At 42.3% G+C, this 20,831-nt stretch overlaps 1 protein-coding gene across 7 annotated transcripts in view; it reads right to left on the reverse strand.

The window, feature by feature from the left end:
* Window positions 1–20,831, reverse strand: part of LOC145342336 (phosphatidylinositol-3-phosphate phosphatase MTMR1-like) — a 69,742-nt gene that overhangs the window by 28,690 nt on the left and 20,221 nt on the right. For 3 of the 7 annotated variants that reach the window (XM_080187835.1, XM_080187833.1, XM_080187836.1), the window contains 8 exons: window positions 14,765–14,840; window positions 13,589–13,683; window positions 11,269–11,370; window positions 9,855–9,956; window positions 6,015–6,098; window positions 4,532–4,681; window positions 1,414–1,602; window positions 879–1,064 (listed from right to left, as the gene is read on the reverse strand). In XM_080187835.1, coding sequence (XP_080043961.1) covers window positions 879–1,064; window positions 1,414–1,602; window positions 4,532–4,681; window positions 6,015–6,098; window positions 9,855–9,956; window positions 11,269–11,370; window positions 13,589–13,683; window positions 14,765–14,840 — 984 coding nt within the window. The other 4 variants (XM_080187832.1, XM_080187831.1, XM_080187838.1 and 1 more) reach the window with 3 other exon arrangements.

Here is a 20,831-nt window from a genome sequence, read left to right on the forward strand (position 1 = left end):
TTGTCTCAGTTGAAAGTTCTGCCCAAGCACAGCTCATTACCAGAAAGATGAACACAAGTGCCTTCTTTGTAGTTTAAGTACTCGTGAGACTAGCATCTCCAAGTTAAGCCTATTTATTAGCGTCACAAGCAGGCTTGCATTACTGAAGTTACTGTGAAGACCCCCTACTCACTACACTCCAGTACCTGTTTGGGTACACTGAGGGAGAATTTAGCATGGCCAATGCAGCTAACCAGTACATCTTTCAGACAGTGAGAGGAAACTGGAGTGTCAAGAGGAAATGCGTGCAGGCACGGGGAGAAGGTGCAGACTCCGCAGAGGCCTGAGCCGGGAATTGAACGTTCCTACGTCAGCAATGGAATTGATAAAACTAGGTATCTTTTAGTATCCAATCAGTACTTGAAACATAGAAATAGTAAATGCTTTAGGGTGCAGCATCAAGACTGAACACATGGCCGCAGGATAGGAACGGTGGCGTGGTAGGGACTGCCTGCTCCTGTTCACTGCTCTGCCGAGATTGTGGAGTATCTGGTACCTGACAGTCTTGCTCCACTGTGATGCTACTGTGGCAAACTGATCCAATGATGTTCATCATTAAAGCTACAACATGAATGACAGCTAGATAAGCAAAGTACTGGGAGAAGTGGGAGGAAGCTGTGTGAAAGTAAAGAGGTTACAAATTGAGCATGCAATTTCCCCACTCTAACCAGTCTTTATCTCACTCCACTTGCAGTTTAAAACGATGTCCCTGCAGTTTGTAAACCACAAATTGCGACTTCCGAGGAGCTCACATATTGGATTGATTCGATTTTATGAGACTCAAGGAGACGAGTTACATTCAGTGGTAGTAAACAGATAGCAAACTCAAGGCGCCTCACCCTTATATACTCTAACCAATGAGTTGAATCGATATTTGACAGCCACTTGGCCTCATCTATCACAGGGTAAACCATGTCCTTCAGTTTCCTCAGAGACTCCCTCATGACGTGGATGTTATGAATTTCCAGGAAAACAAGCTCAGCGTTCGAGTAGGCAGTTTCACTCTCATAGCCCCCACCTTTGGCCTGAAAGAAAGTGGCAATTACGCAAATATCAATGGATCAAGAAAGCACAAAGACACCACTGAGCTCGCTTGACTCAGATATTTCTCCCACTCCTCCACAACACTTTCAGTTTTATGTCCAATTACACCAACTCAGGACTGCAGTAAATGAGCATACAGTATGATTATTACAAATAGCTGAAACTCTATCTCACCTTAATTGCCCTACATAAAACACTCACCAAGTGCAATGGAACCTGAATTTACTGTAGCAGTTCATGGATTTCCACATTTCCAACCACATCATTTTTTAAAAATAATCTTTTTACAGCCACATTTATCACTCCCAAGGCAACCTCCACAACATGCACCTTATTGGCATCTGCCACACTGCTTTGGCGAGCGTCAAAGATGATTAACTTGTGAGACTGAGCATTAGCATCCATTATGGTTTGTAAGTACTTCTCGTCCTCCTTGCACCGCTTGTCATTCGGCCCTACCATTGGCTGGCTGCACCTAGTAATGGTTGCTTGACTTTCCGGATGGATCCATGATAAAACCTGAAGAACAAGTAAAAAGAGTTCTCAGTTACATTCATACTCAATGTTAACTTACTTAACTAATTCATTTATTCACAGGATGTGCAATTCATAGGAACAGGAGTAGGACATTGCACTCTTTGAGCCTGTTCTGTCATTCTGTTATCTGAGAAGGCAGGGTTTTAGTCAAACTGGAGTTCACACAGGATGGATGGTGAGAGTTGAATAAGCAAAGTGTTATGAGTAGTTGACTCAGAATGTGGGAAAAGCAGATATAAAGTGTCGTACGAGTGCAGGGTTACAGTTTGCGCAATGTTGATGTTGCGGCAGTATGTAACTAATGTGAGGACGTTGGTTCTGAAATAGGATACTTCTCTCTCTAGGAATGAAGAGGAAAAGTCTTGTTCAAAAGATAGAGTAAGAAAGACAAAACTGATCGAACACACAAGTTAATACTTCCAGGATCAATGCACTAAATTATCACAAAATTGTGACAGTGCAGAAAATCATTTGGTCCACTGTATCTGCATCGGCTTTCTACTACTTACTGGACAATCTTTCCTCCAGACCTTTATTATTTCACTCAGTCCCAGTAAAACCTTGACAAGTTGCAATTCATGTAAACGAACCATAATGCAACCAACAATCAGCAGCCTACTTCTAAACAGTACATTCTGTTCATTCTCACCAATCTTAGAGAACATAAGAACATAAGAACATAAGAACATAAGAAATAGGAGCAGGAGTAGGCCATCTGGCCCTTCGAGCCTGCCCCGCCATTCAATAAGATCATGGCTGATCTGTCGTGGCTCAGTTCCACTTTCCCGCCCTCTCCCCATAACCCTTAATCCCCTCTCTTATCAAAAACCCATCAACCCGCTTCTTAAAAATATTTAGCGAGGCAGCCTCCACCACTTCAACGGGCAGAGAATTCCAGAGATTCACCACCCTTTGAGTGAAGAAGTTCCTCCTCAACTCCGTTCTGAACCGCCCCCCCTTTATCTTGAGGCTGTGCCCCCTAGTCCTACTGTCTTTTTTGAGCGGGAAGAGTCTTTCCACCTCTATCCTATCCATCCCATTCATCATCTTATACGTCTCAATGAGATCTCCCCTCATTCTTCTAAACTCTAACGAGTACAAGCCTAGTTTATTCAGCCTCTCCTCATAGCTCAACCCCCTCAACTCCGGTATCAGCCTAGTAAACCTCCTCTGCACTCCCTCCAAGGCCAAAATATCCTTGCGCAGGTGCGGCGCCCAAAACTGCACACAGTACTCCAGCTGCGGCCTCACCAATGCCCTATACAGCTGCAGCAAGACCTCCCTACTTTTATATTCAATCCCCCTCGCTATGAAGGCCAGCATCCCATTCGCCTTCCTGACCACCTGCTGCACCTGCAAGATGGGTTTTTGCGACTCATGTCTATGTGTGTGCATTTATGTGTGCGCGCGCATGTTAGTTAAGTTCCATTTCATGCATGCAATGCTATCTCTGCAGTGTTTAGCAATCATTCATGCAAGGATTCAACTGTTGGGGTATCCTTTACCAGTGTCATCAGTCTGGGGTCACTGAAATAGAGAAGCCATCGGATTTAGAAACATAGAACATTACAGCACAGTACAGCCCTTTGGCCCTCAATGTTGTGCCGAGCCATGTCCAATCCCAAGATCAAGATATCCGCTCCCTATAATTCTGAATGCTCCATGTGCCTATCCAATAACCGCTTGAAAGTTCCTAAAGTAGCTTTCAAGTCCACACCAAACAGACAAAATAAGAGACTATCACAAAAAATATAAAATTTATAACTAAGAACAAAAACTACTAAAAAAAAGCCTCAAAAAAAGTGGAGTGTACCCTCAATAGTGAGTGGAGAGTGAGAAGGGAAATCCAAATATATTACATTCACCCATTTCCCTTTATCTATCCTACTCGTCACATTCCCAAGAAACTCAATTTATCAGACATAATTTACATAATTTCCCTTTCATAATATCATGTGGATACAACCTGATCATACTATAATTTTGTAAATGCCTTGCCAACACCCACTTTCAGAATTTTCCCAACAAATGATGACAGCTAATTCGTCCTCCTTCCTTGAACAGCACTATTACATTGATTTAATATTACTTCAACATTTTCTTTAAGGAGACAGCTGCAGATTTATAAAAACAGACAGCTTAAGCGTCAGTTATTAGTTTTGAGGATATGGAGGAAAAAATGTGTTGTTTAATTCATAAAAATATTGACCAATATCATTTCCCCCAAAACTACAGTGGTATTGTAGCTTTCAAAGTGAGTCTGAATACAGAAGCTGCTTCTGTGTCATGTTCATTGAAACAATGTTCAAATGTAAGCCATAAGACAAGACCATAAGACATAGGAGCAGAATTAAGCCACTCAGCCCATCGAGTCTGCTCCACCATTCAATCATGCCTGATATTTTTCTTATCCCATTCTCCTGCCTTTCCCCCATAACTCCTGATCCCCTTAGTAATCAAGAACCTATCTATCTCTGTCTTACAGACACTCGATGATCTGGCCTCCACAGCCTTCTGCGACAAACAGTTTCACAGGTTCACTACTCTCTGGCTGAAGAAATTCCTCCTCATCTCTGTTTTAAAGGATCATCCCTTTAGCCTGAGGTTGTGCCCTCTGGTTCTAGTTTTTCCTACTAGTGGAAACATCCTCTCCACATCCACTCTATTCAGGCCTCGCATCCTGTAAGTTCCAATAAGATCCCCCCTCATTCTTCTAAACTCGAGTGAGCACAGACCCAGAGTCCTCAACCGTTCCTCATACAACAATCTCTTCATTCCAGGGATCATTCTTGTGAATTTCTTCTGAATCCTTTCCAAGGCCAGCATATCCTTTCTTAGACATGGGGCCCAAAACTGCTCACAATACTCCAAACTGACTGGCAATGAAAGCAAAACATTCATAGAAACCCACTGGGATCCGTCCACGAGTCCGGAATGCTGCCACTTTGCAAAGGTCATCGTCTTTGACACTGGTTGGCACCACTACAACCGAAGGGTAGGTATCACAGAGTTCATAGTTGCTGTTTATCTTACTTATTGTCCAACTTTCATTTGGCAATCCCTATAACAAAATGTAAAAACAGAGTTTAATCAGAAGACCAAATCAAAATCCTGCTGAAACGGAACTCACTTTCTTTCTCACAGTAATATAAAAACAAAATACTGCAGACGTTGAAATCTGAAACAAAAACAGAAAAATGCTGGAAAATCTTAGCAGGTCTGGCAGTATCCGTGGAGAGAAAGTAGGGCTCTACTCACTCTCCATAGATGCTGTCAGGCCTGCTGAGATTTCCCAGCATTTTTCTCTTTTTGTCACTTTCTCTCTCCACAGTTGCTGAGCTCTTCCAGCACTTGTCTCTTGTGCTTCATTCCACCTGAGGATTTTAGCATACAAATCAAGGTCTATTCTCTCTGTGCAGTACTAGGGAGTACCACACTGTCAAAACTAGTCTTTCAGATAAAATGGGGATGCAGTGGTGTTGTGGTATTGTCGCTGGACTCGTAACCTAGAGAGCCAGGGTAATGTTTTGGGTACCCGTGTTCAAATCCCACCTCGACAGATGGTGAAATCTGAATCCAATAAACTTCTGGAATTAAAAGTCTACTGATGACCATGAAACCATTGTTGATTGTTGTAAAAACCCATCTGATTCACTAATGTCCTTTAAGGAAGGCAATCTGTTGTCCTTAACTGGTCTGGCCTACATGTGACTCCAGACCCACAGCAATGTGGTTGACTTTCAAAATACCCTCAGGAATGGGCAATAAATGCTGGCCCAGCCAGCAACACCCACATCCCGGGAATAAATCTTAAAAAACGGAAGTGAAGCCTTGTCTGCCCATTTCAGATGGTCAAGGATTCCATGGCACTCTCTCAAAAGGAGTTATCCCTGGTGTCCTGGCCAATATTTAACCCTAAAAACGTAATCACAAGATGAATCAGATTGTTCTTTGTGGAAGCTTGCTATGTGAAAATTGGCTGCCACATTTCCTACATTACAACAATGATTAAACTTCAAAAAAAAAAGTAAGTTATTGCTATAAAGCGCCAGCAAAGCCCACATACATTGAATGCATTAAAAAACCTCACGAAATTGGCAGCTCCTCATGGCTTTCCAAGGCTAACAATAGGAACCTGCACCTTTAATGTAGTATAAGGTCCCCAGCAGAGCCAGGGAGCAACAATAAGTGCAACCCTGGCCGCATACTGAGAACCGAAAGAAGAACTGGAATGACAGGACCTCAACCCACTCCTTCCCACCTATCACTCAAATTGGATCAAAGTTTGCAGCATTTGGATTAAACAGTAAATCAGGTTTAAATAATGTGCTTCACCCAGAAAGAGTGATATCACTCAAAATCTGCTGTAGAACAGAGCGACCCACGTGACACACCTGTCTTTTATATTCTGCAACTGGGTCGTACACCTTCCAGCCCTGAACAGGGTAGTTCTCCTTGTACTTCACTGCAAACAGCGGCTAAACGGAACAAAGAGAACACAAGTCGACCAAGACACAACATTATGACCAAACACATCATACGTAACCTAATGCAAAAGTTAGCCAGCCACACGCAGCTAATTAGGAATCCAGATGTTCCTACTTGCATCAATAAATAATGAGAAGTTGACACTGTCACTGATCTTGTGATCACTATAGTCCTACCTGCACCATGTCAGTATGTGACCTTTGGCCTGGTTGTGTGCTAGTTGACTCAATGGCTAAAAATAAAAGTGTGCAAGTCTTTTTTGATCATTGTGTGTGCTTTACTTCCTTGGCTGCTGCTTATGGGCTAGCTACTAAAATAGTGTGTAACACAGGGGGTGGGGGGGGGTAAAGAATTGATTGAGCACTTTGGGAACAGCAGCAACTTGGTATAGGGAGAACAGTTGTCACTGCGGTCAGCTCAACCAATTGGAAAATCGATCTGCCAGCAGGAGAAAGTAATCCAACCAATAGCTAACAGAGAGCAAGCATGATCCAACTACATCCTGGGCGGGGGCAGAGGGGGCAGTGGAGGAACAGAAATGGTGGGACAAAAGGTTGGGGAAAGTCTGTGTCAATGTCTTAGCAATTATATCCTCTGAGAATTACCTTGTAAGTCAATTGAATTGCAGGTAGTAAGCATCAAGTTGGACGTGGGGAACCATACAGAGATTGTAACTCTACTGAGCTGCTTGAAGAATAAACTTGCTAAAGGTAAAAGACAAGTTTCTGTATCATTCCTTCACCCTACATTGGAGTTAACAGTCAGGGTGGCAGTCAGGTCCTGGGATGTTCTGGATGAAGAACAGGCAGGTGACAAGTCCAAATCATTCGCAACTACTTGACAAAATGGCTACAAACTGCACCAAAACGTAACAACATGTTTGATAAGCTCATGCCAGAATTCCAAACTTCGCAATGAATGATTGATTGATAGATGTCTGTAAATTAAACATACATGAAGTACGTTTACCTACATTGTGTGGAAGATGATTTCTACAAAAATTAGCTTGTGAGGCTAAAACAGTGTCAATGTTGCTTCACCCGGGGTTATCAGCACTTTCTATTGGGTATATAACAGCCACTTGAGTTCACATTAAGTTGTCACTGGCTATGGTTTTCTGAGAGGAGTCTGCGCAAGGACCATTTTTGGAAGTAAAGCATTTCCGATGGTGGATTTACCCAGTTATTCTCTGAAAGATAAGGGGCGGAATTTTCCCATCCCACCCACCATGGGAATCGTAACGGGCAGGACAAGACCATGCAGACATCTGCTGACCTCAAGTGGGTTTTTCCAGTCTTGGGGCAACTGCAGCCAGAAAATTCCGCCAAAGGTATCAGGGATTATTTGGATCACATTTCAAGAAAATCATATTATTTAAACAGAATGACTAAGCTCTTGCAAATTCAAATCTCTGCAATAATAAATTAACCCTCGGACGTGATGAACTGATGTCATTTCAGAATTTGTCATGAAGTGCCTTACATAAAGTTTCAGTCGATCTTTTCAATGCTTTCTTTAAGCTACGCAGGCCAGCATTCATTTTACTTTCAAATAGCTAGTCCTATTTTCTAAGGTTCTGTGAACACGTTAAATAACGTTCCGGTTGTAAGATTCTCAAAGAATTTTAATTTGCATATGTACAAAATCTGCTGTAACCTGGAACTTGATTAGACCTTGGAGGAGAGAAGTGCAGCTATTTCTCCTTATTCAATGGCATTTACAGAACTACAGGTTTTTATAAATCGACTTTGCAGGATCTTTATTCTTCCTGAAACTAAATGATGGGTTTCAGTAGCACTCCCACTGCTGGACAGTGCAGCAATTGGCAGTATCCAGCCCTGCTATCACACTGGGTCTCTGTGGGGCTGGCAATGACCATTTCACTCGAGAATGAAAAATAAAGGTTTTCTTTATGTATCCGGTGATTGATAGTGACAGACAGTTCTGTGGAACACCAGTGGCTTGTCACCATGAGGCACTGAATGGCTATTGAGCGCAGTGCTGATCTCAAATTACATCGCAGTTCAGTACAGTGCAGCAGATTAGTGGGCATCCTTCAGTGTCCTGTTTCACCGCCCCCACCACAAGTCCCCAAACAACCGAACAGTGCCCTTTGAAATTAGCAGAGACCTGAATGACTGAAGAAACGGTCAGATTCAGACCTGGGGCCTCATTTTCCTCAGTCTGATGTTAATATGATCTCAGTAATAATACAGGCATTCTTTGAAATGATTCATGATTACTGATACTTTAAAAATCTTATTTGCCAGGTCATTTTATCCCATGAAGCTTCCAATGACTTAATTCCACATTTATTTTTACTTGGACAACATTCTTACTGCCTATATAAAATGCAATTTCCCCCAAGATGGCCATTTCATAAAGGCGTGTGTGTAGATCCCGACAGTGGGACAATAGCCAGCTTTCTGCCATAGCAGATCAATAGAATTCCTACAGTGCAGAAACAGGCCATCAGGCCCATCGAGTTTGCACCAACTCTCTGAAAGGGCATCCCACCTCAGCCCGTCCCTCTGCTCTATCCCCATAACCCCATGCATTTACCATAGCTAATCCACCTAACGTATACATCTTGGGATACTAATGATCAATTTTCTGCAACCAATCCACCTAACCTGCACATGTTTGGACTGTGGGAGGAAACTGGAGCACCCGGAGGAAACCCATGCAGACACTGGGAGAACCTGCAGAGTCCATACAGACAGTGATCCAAGCCGGAACGGAACCCAGGTCCCTGGTGATGGGAGGCAGCAGTGCGAACCGCTGTGCCATCAATCGTATAGACAACAAGTACTAAAAATGATGTTCCCCTCAGCAGACTCCTGTCTGGTCAGACATACAGAAGCTGCTCCTCATAGTCAAAGAAATATTAAGGACCCATCTCGAAGTATGCAGACCGAAAGGGGACAGGTTTGCTCTCCCATTGGAAAACTCAACAATGTGGACACTGAATCTGATCTCAGCCCAGAGCTTCAGTGGAGACAGGAAGGGTCGTGTGGCTGATGGGAATTAGGAAAGGTTCACACTCTGGATCAGTGTCCATTGGCTTCTGGTGGAATGTGCACACGTACCAACTTTGGGCAAGATCTGAGAAGCCCCACATGGCCAAATGAGTGGTCAGCACTCAGCGAACAATGGTCATTTGGTGGAAGGTTGCTAGTGTCCAGGGGAGCATAGTGAAGAGAAACGAATGCAAGAAATATACAAATAACTTGAGACAACACTCCACTGATTGGATTGCTCAACACAGAGCAAGCATGGATACAATGGGCCAAATGGCTGTACTATACTATGACAACTACATTAGCTTCATGTAACAATGATGTGGATAAAAACTGAGAAGGACTGCCCACAGCAGCTTCCAGGCAAACATAAAACACAGCTGTGCCTTGCAACTTCTTGCCAGCTCAGTTGGCTGGACAGTTGGTTTGTAATGCAGAACGACACCAACAGTGCGGGTTCAATTCCCGTACTAGTTGAGGTTATTCATGATGGCCCCGCCTTCTCAACTTTGCCTCTGGCGTGAAGCGTGGTGATCCTCAGGTTAAATCACCATCAGCCTATGGTTACCTGGGCTGTGGTGCCTTTACATGATCAACTGTTCTATAAAAAGAAATTGAGCATTGAAATAGTTATCAGCAATTTTTATCATCACCACAGCTGGGTAGCTTATCAAGCAACTAACAAAGTTACAATTCAAATTCATCATATCACTAAACAAGACTTACCAAGTTCTTTGAGACAGGAAAGGCAAACTGCGTTAGGTTCTCAAAGATTTCAAGTTTACCGTGCTCTTCCTGTTTGTATGCAAACCGCAGATTTCTCATATCCTGTTAAGAGAGTTGGACAGTGTCAAGTCTAATAATGTCCAGAAGTATATGTACAAAGCTAAAACATGATACAGGAGTTCAATACACATATGACAGGATTATACTTTAGCTCTGCCTGACACAAAGTTTAGAATTGTAGCAACAAATTCAAGAAGAGGTAGAACAAGATAATACACTACATTGTTCTGTATGATGAAGGCAACTGTAAAATTTTGCAAAATGCAAAACTAAGGTATTAATTCTGGGGAACAAAAAAAAGACAATTGAGAAGCTCAGAGGACTCTTCACTTTCCGAGAAATTCCAACAAATCTATTCTAGAATTTGTCCCACTGTCAAAATTACAAGCCAACTGGTTTCACGCTGCCACACTGAACAGGAGCAGGCAATTCAGCCCCTCAAATTTGTTCACCGAGGTCATGGCCATTCTGCAACTAACTCCAAACACCTGCTGTCACCCACAACTTTTAACACTTTTGCCAGACAAATATCTATCAATCTCACTTTTTAAAATTAACAACTGATCTAGCATCAACTAGCATTAGTGGAAGAGTTCCACATTTCTGCAGCCCTTTGTCTGAAAGAGCATTTGCTAAGTTATGGTAGCACAGTGGTCTACTGCCTCTCAGCGCCAGGGACCTGGGTTCAATTTCGGCCTTGGGTCACTGCCTGTGTGGTGTTTGTACATTCTCCCCGTGTATGTGTGCATTTCCTCCGGGTGCTCCAATTTCCTCTCACAGTCCAAAGATGTGCAGGTTAGGTGCATTGGCCATGCTAAAATTGCCCCTTAACGTCCCCAGGTGTGTAGGTTAGATGGGGTTAGCCATGGTAAACATGTGGGTTTACAGGGATAGAAAGGATGAGGGGGCCTGGATAAGATACTCTGTCAGACAGTCGGTGCAGACTTGATGGGCCAAATGATCTCTTCTGTGCTGTAAGGATTCTATGAATGTTACTCCTGAAAATCTATAAATTAGAGACAGACCTATGTCTGAGACTCCTCATTCAGCAGAAACAGTTTCTCTACGCAGGCACTCAATTCCCCTTGAGATCTTGAAAGTAAATCAAATCACACCTTAACCTCCTAAACTCTAGGGAGTACAATCCTAGTTTGTGCAATTTCTCCTTATAACTAAACCCTCAGAATCCACGTCTCATTCTGATAAATCTACAATAAATTCCCTTTAAAGCCAATGCATCCTTCCTAAGATGCTGTGTCCAGGATTGCTCACAGTACTCCAGCTGTGCTGTAAGCCACTACATTCTTGTCATCTTTTCCTTCAGTGGACATAATGCAAATAGGAAACATCTTACCTTGCACACAATTTCCAGCCCACAGGAATTCTCTTGAATGCCAGCAATCTTTTCGATACGATTCACAACCCCCAGTGGAACATCAAGAGTGAAAGGGGGATCCTAGTTTAAGGATACAAATTGTAAGTCAGGGATGATTTGTACCGAACAGTAAACGAGAGAGAAACTGGATGGAATTTCTTTTCTTGTTGCACTTAGTCTCTCCATTCAACTCCACCGCATGGATGGCATGGTAGCAGAGTGGTTAGCACTGCTGCCTCACAGCACCAGGGAGCCGGGTTCGATTCCCGGCTTGGGTCACTGTCTCTGCAAAGTCTGCACATTCTCCCTGTGTCTGCAAAAAACCGGGTGCTCCGGTTTCCTCCCACAGTCCGAAAACCGTGCTAAATTCTCCCTCAGTGTACCCGAACAGGCGCCGAAGTGTGGGTGACTAGAGGATTTCCACAGTAACTTAACTGCAGTGTTAATGTAAGCCAAATTGTGACATTAATAAATAAATAACAACCTGTCTTGTTGAGATCTCTTCATTCTTTAAGCAGTATTTACTATAAACAGATTACCTTTTCAATATCCCCTTGTTTGTGGGAGTATAGTTTGCCCAAAGTGGTTGGTGGGTTTCCTTTATTGCAACAACAACCACTTGCACTTCTGAAGAACCTTTTACATCATAAAATGTTCCAAGGTGCTTCATTAAGATAAAATTTCATACTGAGCCATATGAGATATCAGGTGAGTTAACCAACAGAGGCAGATTTTAAAGAACAGCTCAGAGGATGGAGAATCTCAGGGTTTACTATGCACAGTTGAAGGCAGGCAATGGTTGGTTGAGGGCTGGAGGATGTTGCTGAAATAGAGACAATAAGTCCAGGGAGACTATACTTCAAGAAGTGTTTCATCGATTGGAAAATGCTCTGCAACATCCTGAGGTCATGAAAGGCGTTACATAAAATTCAAATCTTTCTATTATGGCAGCCATCGCATTCCAGCCAAATCGATAACTATTTCTGGGTTTCTGCATCCAGCACCCACATGTGCAGGAGGGTAACCATTTGCTCCTTTCCTCCACACAGGGACGAGGAAGGTCACGTGGCTTTAAGTCAATCCCTTAGAAAATTGATTTTATGAGGAGCCACAGACAATCGCTGTGCATCATGCACTGGGTCTCCCTCCAGAACATCATTTAGCAGATCAGCAAGATGAGACACTCCCCAGTGGGACACCAGGAAAGATCCCCTGGTAAGAACAGAGCCTTACAAATAGGCTATCTTATGATTTCCCTACACTGAGGAGTAACATACAGCAAGGCACGCTTGACAGAGCAAAGGAGATTTTTAAAAAGTAAATGTATATATTTGTATATTTTGAAAATAGGCCAATAACCTGTTAGAAATTACACAAGTCATTGTTGCCTCATGCTTCTAGACACCTCTTGGAGAAACAGACAAGGACACAAGAAACAGCAGCAGGAGTAGACCATATGGCCACCAAGTCTGCTTCAACATTCAATATGATCATAGTTCATCTTAGGCTTCAACTCCACTTTCCTGTCAGCTCCCCATAGCCCTTGATCCCATCAGAGGCCAAAATCTGTCTACCCCCCCTTAAAAGTATTAATTGGAAGCATCTACACCTCCCCCCCTCACCTCCGCAGAGAATTCCAAACATTCGCAATCCTTTGAGTGAAGTAATTTAGAAACATAGAAACAAAGAACATCGGAGCAGGGGAGGCCATACATTCAATGTTTTGGCATTTACTATTTCCTACGGTAATGAATTCCACAGGCTCACCACTCTTTGGGTGAAGAAGTGTCACCTCATCTCTGTCCTAAATGGTCTATTATCCTCAGACGGTGACCCCTGGTTCTGGACTCCCTCGCCATTGGGAACATCCTCCCTGCGTCTCCTCATTTCAATCTAAGTGATCAGCCCCTTATCCTGAGACTGTAGATGCCCCAACCAGCAGAAACAATCTCCCAGCATCTATTCTATTGAGCCCCTTCAGAATCCTCTCTTTTTTCTAAACCCCAGAGAATACAAGTCCAAATTATACAATCTTTTTCTTAAATTTTTCCACTCAATGGAATTCAGAAAAATTTAGGCACAGTTCAATCAGTCCTGAGCATAATCCTGCTCCAAACTTGGGTTTGTAGTTGATACAGTGAAATGTAAAATCCCACAGCACATTCACATGTGCTAAATAACCTAAGGTATGGAGGAGGTGCAAAGACCCTGCTCTCAGGATTTCATTAAACTTTATGAAGCACTCACAGGATTTCATTAAACTCTATGAAGCGCACATCATCAGTCGTGTTTAACTTACCCGCTCCACGCTTTTGAAGTACAATTTGTATTCAGTCACAGTAAGTGTTCCACTAATGGCCCCAATGAAAGGACAAATGTACGTGACATCTTTGGCTGTGGAGTAAACATACAAATTTCTTATTCATCCATTTTGTTCTGTATCAAGTTTGCATTTGCAGTAAATGAGAATTGTTGTACTCCTCACTGTCCTGCCTACCTAGAGGACCTATTACCACACATTTATTCAGTGCTCCTTGCATTGAAAACACGAACAGCACAAAGCACTTCATAAGAAAACACCACAAAGTGAAGGGATTTTGTAGCAGGGTGAGAGAGAATGAGTTTAGGAAGGGAGACAGGGATTCACTACTTTTAGTATTCACCGATTGCTGCTGACAACTGTACAAACACAGAAATTATTGGACCCAATAAATCGTGGATGAATAGCCTGTTGATTCCCACTTCTCTAGTTACACAAGGTGATTGGAGATTTCAATACAAGAGAACCAAACCTTAATTGTTTCATCCGCAGGAAAGCAGGAGCAAAAACTAGGGCAGGGAAACAAATAAAAACTAATATCGATGTACAGATTATTCAGGAATCATGTTTGACTACACAATACATTTAAACATCATTGGTAAATCACTCCAATTATTGCAGGGCTATTATGGTTCAGAAAGGTAATTTTATGAAAGTACAGGAAAAAAATCTGATTAATTATAGGAACTTTGCATCATTTGAGACTTTGTTTAAGGCAAGATCTTTAAGATAAGGTCATATACCAACAGACTCAAAAACAGCTTCTTCCCTGCTGCCTTCAGAGTTTTGAATGGACCTACCTCGCACTAAGTTGATCTTTCTACGACTGTAACACTACATTCTGCAGTCTCTCCTTTCCCTCTCTTTGAACAGTATGCTTTGTCTGTACAGCACGCAAAAAACATTACTTTTCACTGTACATTAATACATGTGACAATAATAAATCAAACCAAGATAGAGACAAATAACTGTAACACACTTAAAACAGCAGCCCCTGGGCTCAGGTCTCAGCCACCTCGATTGTGTTCAGGAGCCCTAAATATGGGAGCCAATAATATGTGACATGTCAAATCTTTTTTTAGGATACTAATATTAAGCGTTTTTAAAAATGGGTTGAAACACAACTTAGAAGCTTAGATACAATGAGTCACTTACCGATTGCTTTAATAGCTTCCCCTGGAAACAATGGTGCCTCCTCCATCTGAGCCAGTTTATTTCCATCCCTTAGCACCTGACAATTAATCAAATCCAGTTAAAGGCACAGCCTACCCAGTATTCTCATCTTCTCTGCACATTTTCTATCACATCTCACCCTTTCTCTCTCTCTTTCTCAACTCCAGTGTTACCTAACGAGAGAGGCAGGCAGTTAAACCTATCAAGAGTTCCCTCCCTCAAACCTGCTTGGCAATTTCAATTAAAGCTGTTTCACAAATTAAAATATTGCTGTCTTTTCGTTGTTCAGGCGAATCTGAAACAGTAAGTGCGTTACAGAATAAGTAGGGAGTTGAAACAAGGGGTTCGTGACAGTTTACTAAATAGAAAAACAGCTGCTAAGTGTGTATTTTACCTCGAAATAGCTTTATGTGACAAAGCCATTGAAAAGTAACACTACAAATTTAAAGGCCATTTTCTTGGTTTCATTCCAGGAGCCCCTCCCACATTCATAAACATGCTTCAAAACTAAAAGCCACATTCACCTTGACTTGTCTAACAGAAGGTTATTTACCTTTCAGTGTGTAAATCTTTGTTTGCCAGTTTACTGACAGAATATACTAACATTTCTGATTATTTTCATGTGATGAATGACTGCAGCCCATTCTGTGGATAAGGCACAGAATACTAAAACATTTGCATTTACAGAGTGCCCGCAGTCATTTGGCATAACTGGATTAACATTAAACATGCTCTTGCATGGTGTGAATGCAGATGAACAGCCAAAACCTCACAGACATGCTACAAGCTACTTTCTTCTTGCCTTAGCTGTGTTGAATTTTATTACAAAGCAGCCTAATTGCTCCATTAGATCAAGCTAAATGAGTTACCTTACTGAAGCTTTTTGTTCCAATATATGAACATTCCATTTCACAAACACACGTGTTTATATCATGCCATGTTAGAAAGCACTGCACAGTTAAAGATTTGTCATTGTAACAATGTCGAACACTGCTAATCTGAACCCGGCACAGATCATCAGTCAGAAGGCAAATTGCTTTGTAAAAAGCAGTTCGCACTGGTCTGGGGCATGGCCTCCAGAATGTAAATACATTATTTTTTGTTTCCGTTTTATGTTGTAATTAGAAAGTGACTGCCAATCTGATTAGTTGCAGTTAATTGCAACTGAGTTAAAGTACAGTAAATGGCAAATCAAGATGACCTGAGCCGTGTTTGAATCTGACCAATTCAGAGTAGCACTGCCCTATTGGAACGAGTGAGAACACAGAACATGCAACACAAAACGTGTACTTTTGATCTGAAATGAGAGCGCGGCTTGCTTTACATGGCTTTTTGTCTTGTTTCGAAAACCAAAATACCTGCATGCAATTCATTCATTGGTGGGTGCTGGTTAGCTGAAGTCTGTACTCTCAGCTATAGGTCAAAGAGGGAAAAAAAAAAGAATCACATATTTTCAATAGAGAAAATTGCCACTTGCCAAGGAGTGTGCACCCAGTTCAGGGTCAGCATCAGAATGACAGGACCCATTACGTCCATCCTGAATCTCCTGCAGATCAACGCCAGCAGTGGGAGAAGCACAGGTTTGGGAGGAGGGGGAAGCATGCACAAGGTGAGAGGCAACATATGTTACAGTTTACATGCAACACTACAGCAAAGGGAAAAGCAAGCACGTATCACAGGGAGCAGTTTTATACTTCCCCTCTAAAAAAAATACAAAAAATTTTTTAGTAAAGCATTTCAACTTCAAGCAATGTTTTTAAAAAACATGAACAGTTTTACATCTATCGGCTAAGGGTGGTGGGAAATAGCACGAGTAGTACATATGGAATGAATGGGGAGATTCCTTTTTTCAACTTGGAACTGTTACACCCTCGATGTCATGTGCTTATGTGTCCTGCTTGGATGCTGCTGCATTGTAAAATTTTTTTTAACTTGAATTTTGTAATTGTTTGCTGTTGGGTGTGTGAGGTGGCACTGTGACGCTGGGGGCGGCACAGTGGTTAGCACTGCTGCCTCACGGCGCCAGGGACCCGGGTTCAATTCTGGCCTTGGGTCACTGTCTGTGTGAAGTTTGCATGTTCTCTCCCTGTCCATGCGTGTTTCCTTTGGGTGCTCCGATTTTCTCCCACAGTGCAAAGACGTGAAACTCAGATGGATTGGCCATGGTAAATGCACAGGGTTACAGGGATATGGCAGGGGTATGGGCCTGGGTAAAATGCTTTTTCAGAGAATCAGTGCACACTCAATGGGCTGAATGGCCTTCTGGGATTCTATGGATTCAAAGCCATCAATTTGCAAGAACTCCATCATTAACAAGATCCGTTCATAGATTGGGGGACACGGGGGTGCAGTAATATTGTCACTGGACTAGTAATACAGAGACCAGGGTAATGCTCTAGAACCAGGGCTCCAATCCCACCATGACAAATGGTGAAATTTGTATTCAATAAAAATCTGGAATTAAGGGTCCAAAACTGACCATTCCTGATTGTCAGAAAAAACCCATTTGGTTTATTAATGCCCTTCAGGGAAGGAAATCTGCCACCCTTTTCCGGTCTGGCCTAGATGTGACTGCAGACCCACAACAACATGGTTGACTCTTGCATGTCTTCAGAGGTGGGCAATAAATGCTGGCTCAGCCAGCAACACCCACTGTTCATGAATGAATAAAGAAAGTTTTGCCGTTGGCCAACTTTAGAATCAGTGGATTGCAAGGCATTTCAATAACTTTGACAGAAAACCAGCAGCTGGGACTTTATCTGTCTTATGAATACTATCAGGTAGGAAGTTACACTAGACCTCTTTGTGTAAATGGAGGCAACTCCCTTGGAAATCAGGCTAAAAGGCAGGTCACTATTAGTCAAAGTTCTACTTCCAGGCTGTATTAAGTCTAGAATACAATCAGACTGCAACAGGACTGAACGTTCCATTATGCTGTGAACAATTTGATTTTAAACCAAATCTCACAATGGCATTTTTATGTCCTGGTAGGCTTTCATGCAAGGACAAAATTAACACAGGGATTTCAGTGATTGCAGCAATGTCTGGATTTCACCGTCATTTAGTGCACGATCATGCCCAGATTACCATGATGTCTCACGACTGAAAAACAGGACCACAGTTAATGGATAGTGAAAAGAATGTCGCCATTCTGCTATATTTGTCAGAAAAACAAATAAAACAGTATTTTCTCACTGCCCACCATTTAGTCTCTTTCCTCTCCAAAGTTTGTAGAGTAAATCTGCACTGTTTGTCCTAAGGCTTGGAGTAAGTTGTTGATTACAGTTTGTTGGGGCTGAAGTAGTCTTTGTCACCATAAGTAGGTTAACTGTAAATCTTCACTGACTCTTAGAACTACTTAGAAATATACAGTAAAAGGTAAAATCTGGGAGCTATTTCCATGCTTGCTATACACACTGCTCTGTCCAACACTCAACTGACCCTGGCTGTACGTTGTGCTCTCTTACACCATGTGAACTGTATTTTACTCTGTCCCACATTAACCTTTTAGGTGCCAGACCCGCATACTACACCCGCCTCAAGTCTTTAATCCAATTTATTTCAAGTGATTACAGTTTATTCTACGTCTTAATTATTTACTATCATACATTTACATTGATTTTAGTACATTATCACTACCACATCTACCCCCTTCAAGTTCTGACTTCAAGGTTCAGCAGGTCTGGAGACCTTTAACCCCTTCCATATTGAATTCGTACTACTGTCAGAGAACTGGTAGTGTCTGTCGCTGCTGGCTCTTCCTGTTGGTTTGGTGGTAGAGCTGGTATCTGGGTGCCTTTCATTCATTTCTTCATGTTGAGCCACACTTGGTCAGTTTGGCTATCACACTGATTGGTTATTGCTACTCTAACTCATTTCTTGCAGAGTGGATTGTGCATGGCCCCTTTGTTACCTTCACTTTTCCCATCATTGTGTGGGTCATCTTGATGTCATGGGTGGCGGAAGATGAGCATGGCTGTGACTAGAATGAGGTTGAATGGCATGCTCACCTCTGCTTGTTGCTGTAGGTAATGAAAGGGTGCTACAAGCTTTTGGCATCTTTTGTGGTTTTGGCACACTGGCTGGGAGTTGCAGCACACGTTTAGTGTTTGCGGTGTTGACCTGCTGCACTGTCATCGGACTGGAACTTTAAGGCTGTTCAGACTTCAAGTCGCTTCTTTTTCATCCTCCACTGGAAATATCATGGTTATCTTTTGGGTTGGCTGATCTGTTGATTGTGGGCTTTCTAGCATCTGTAACAAGAATGGCCAAACCTGCTTCGCAAAGAGGGAAAGCAGTTCAGAACTGAAGGCAGTCAGGATAGTCTCTTTTGTTTGAGAACTCAGGCACTTGCAGTTCTGTATGGTTAATGACAGTGGTCGTCTTGACATCTTCTGACATTTTGAGGTGGTCCAGGGCTATATGGACAGTTAAGAAAGCCCACCAATTCCTCTATTTACTTTCTCAGGAAGCTAAGAAAATTTGGCACATCTGCTACGGCTCTCACCAACTTTACAGATGCAATATAGAAAGCATAATCAAGGGCCTCACGCACCCCAGACATTCTCTCCTCCACTTTTTTCCATCAGGATAAAAATATAAATGTCTGAAGTCACATACCAACTGACTCAAGAACAGCTTCTCCCCTGCTGCCATCAGACATTTGAATGGACCCACCTTATATTAAGTAGATCTTTCTTTACATCCTAGCTATGACTGTAATACTACATTCTGCACCCTCTCCCTTCCTTCTCTATGAACGGTATGCTTTGTCTATATAGCGCACAAGAAACAATACTTTTTGCCATATTCTAATACATGTGACAATAATAAATCTAATCAAAAATCTCTGCTCAAAAGACAGCAAAGGTTGTTTACACAAGGTATATGTCAGCTCAGAGATTTGTTTGCTGCCACACCTTAGTCCTTCCTGACACATATCTATGAATTAATTCAGATTTCTCTAGCACAGAGTGATGTGTCTGTTGCTCAAAAGCAGAGGTCTTTTAGCCACGGTTCTTTGTCCAACAGAACTATTATGCTGGATTCTGACCATTCAACCTAAACGTCTGCATCCCAAAATGAAAAACCAACCAAGAAGGTGACACATCTGTCTCTCTTCTGGACATACAGTCTCAAGCTCATAGATAATCTTTGGGTCTTCTGTGCATTTCACAGTTTTTCCTTGCATAGTTTGCCATAGTATCCAATCCTGTTGCACTGAAAGCATCGGTCTGAATTTCCAGGACATTGATCTCAGCTGTAAGGACTTTTGGCTCCACAACATTGACAAAGTCGCTCTTCTTGCCAGTTTGGGCATTGTTTTTAATCGGCCAGGAGTGTTCCTGTATCTTTGTTGCTTAACTTGCTCAACTGGCCTCTGCATCACAGTTTATTTACTCCCCTTAAAATGATTCTGTGCTATTCAGCAGTTCTGACCACCTAATATCATGGAATCTTGTGCAGCAGTAAGGAATGTTAAATCCCTGCCTTCAGCTTCCAAGACTTTCTTTAGAGCTTTTCTTTGTGAATTTTCCCTCTGTGCCTCTGCAATTGCTTTTTAGGTCGGATGGCTTTGTTAAATCTTCTCAGTTCTCCAGCATTTTAGCTTTGCTCTGCATTTTCTGAGAGATTTTGGGTTTTTCCACAAGCTGCCACCAGGTCATGGGGTGTTGGTTGCAGCTCAGTAGGTGTGAAGATGCCCTTGCAGTTATATGTAGATTAACTGTAAATCTTTACTGACTCTTAGAATGATTTACAAAAATGCAGCAAAGGGTACAAGCTGTCTCCATGCTGACCAGTACACAGCTCTGATCAACACTCAACTGACTCTGGGTGTGGGTCATGAGCTCTCATGCATCACTATGTGATGGCATTGTACTCAGTTGCACATTAACCCTACGTGTGCCAGGTCCTTTGACTACAGGGATGGAGGACAGTACTGTCTCAGGACAGTCTCTAGAAATATATAGCATCCCAGTTTGGCATGTGCATGGCATCTTAGAAACATGAAATACAATTATCCATTAGGAAGCAACCAGCTGAAAAG

Source organism: Carcharhinus amblyrhynchos, chromosome 4 (assembly GCF_965287045.1).
Source record: "Carcharhinus amblyrhynchos chromosome 4, sCarAmb.v2.hapA, whole genome shotgun sequence".
Classification (NCBI taxonomy): Eukaryota; Metazoa; Chordata; class Chondrichthyes; order Carcharhiniformes; family Carcharhinidae; genus Carcharhinus; species Carcharhinus amblyrhynchos.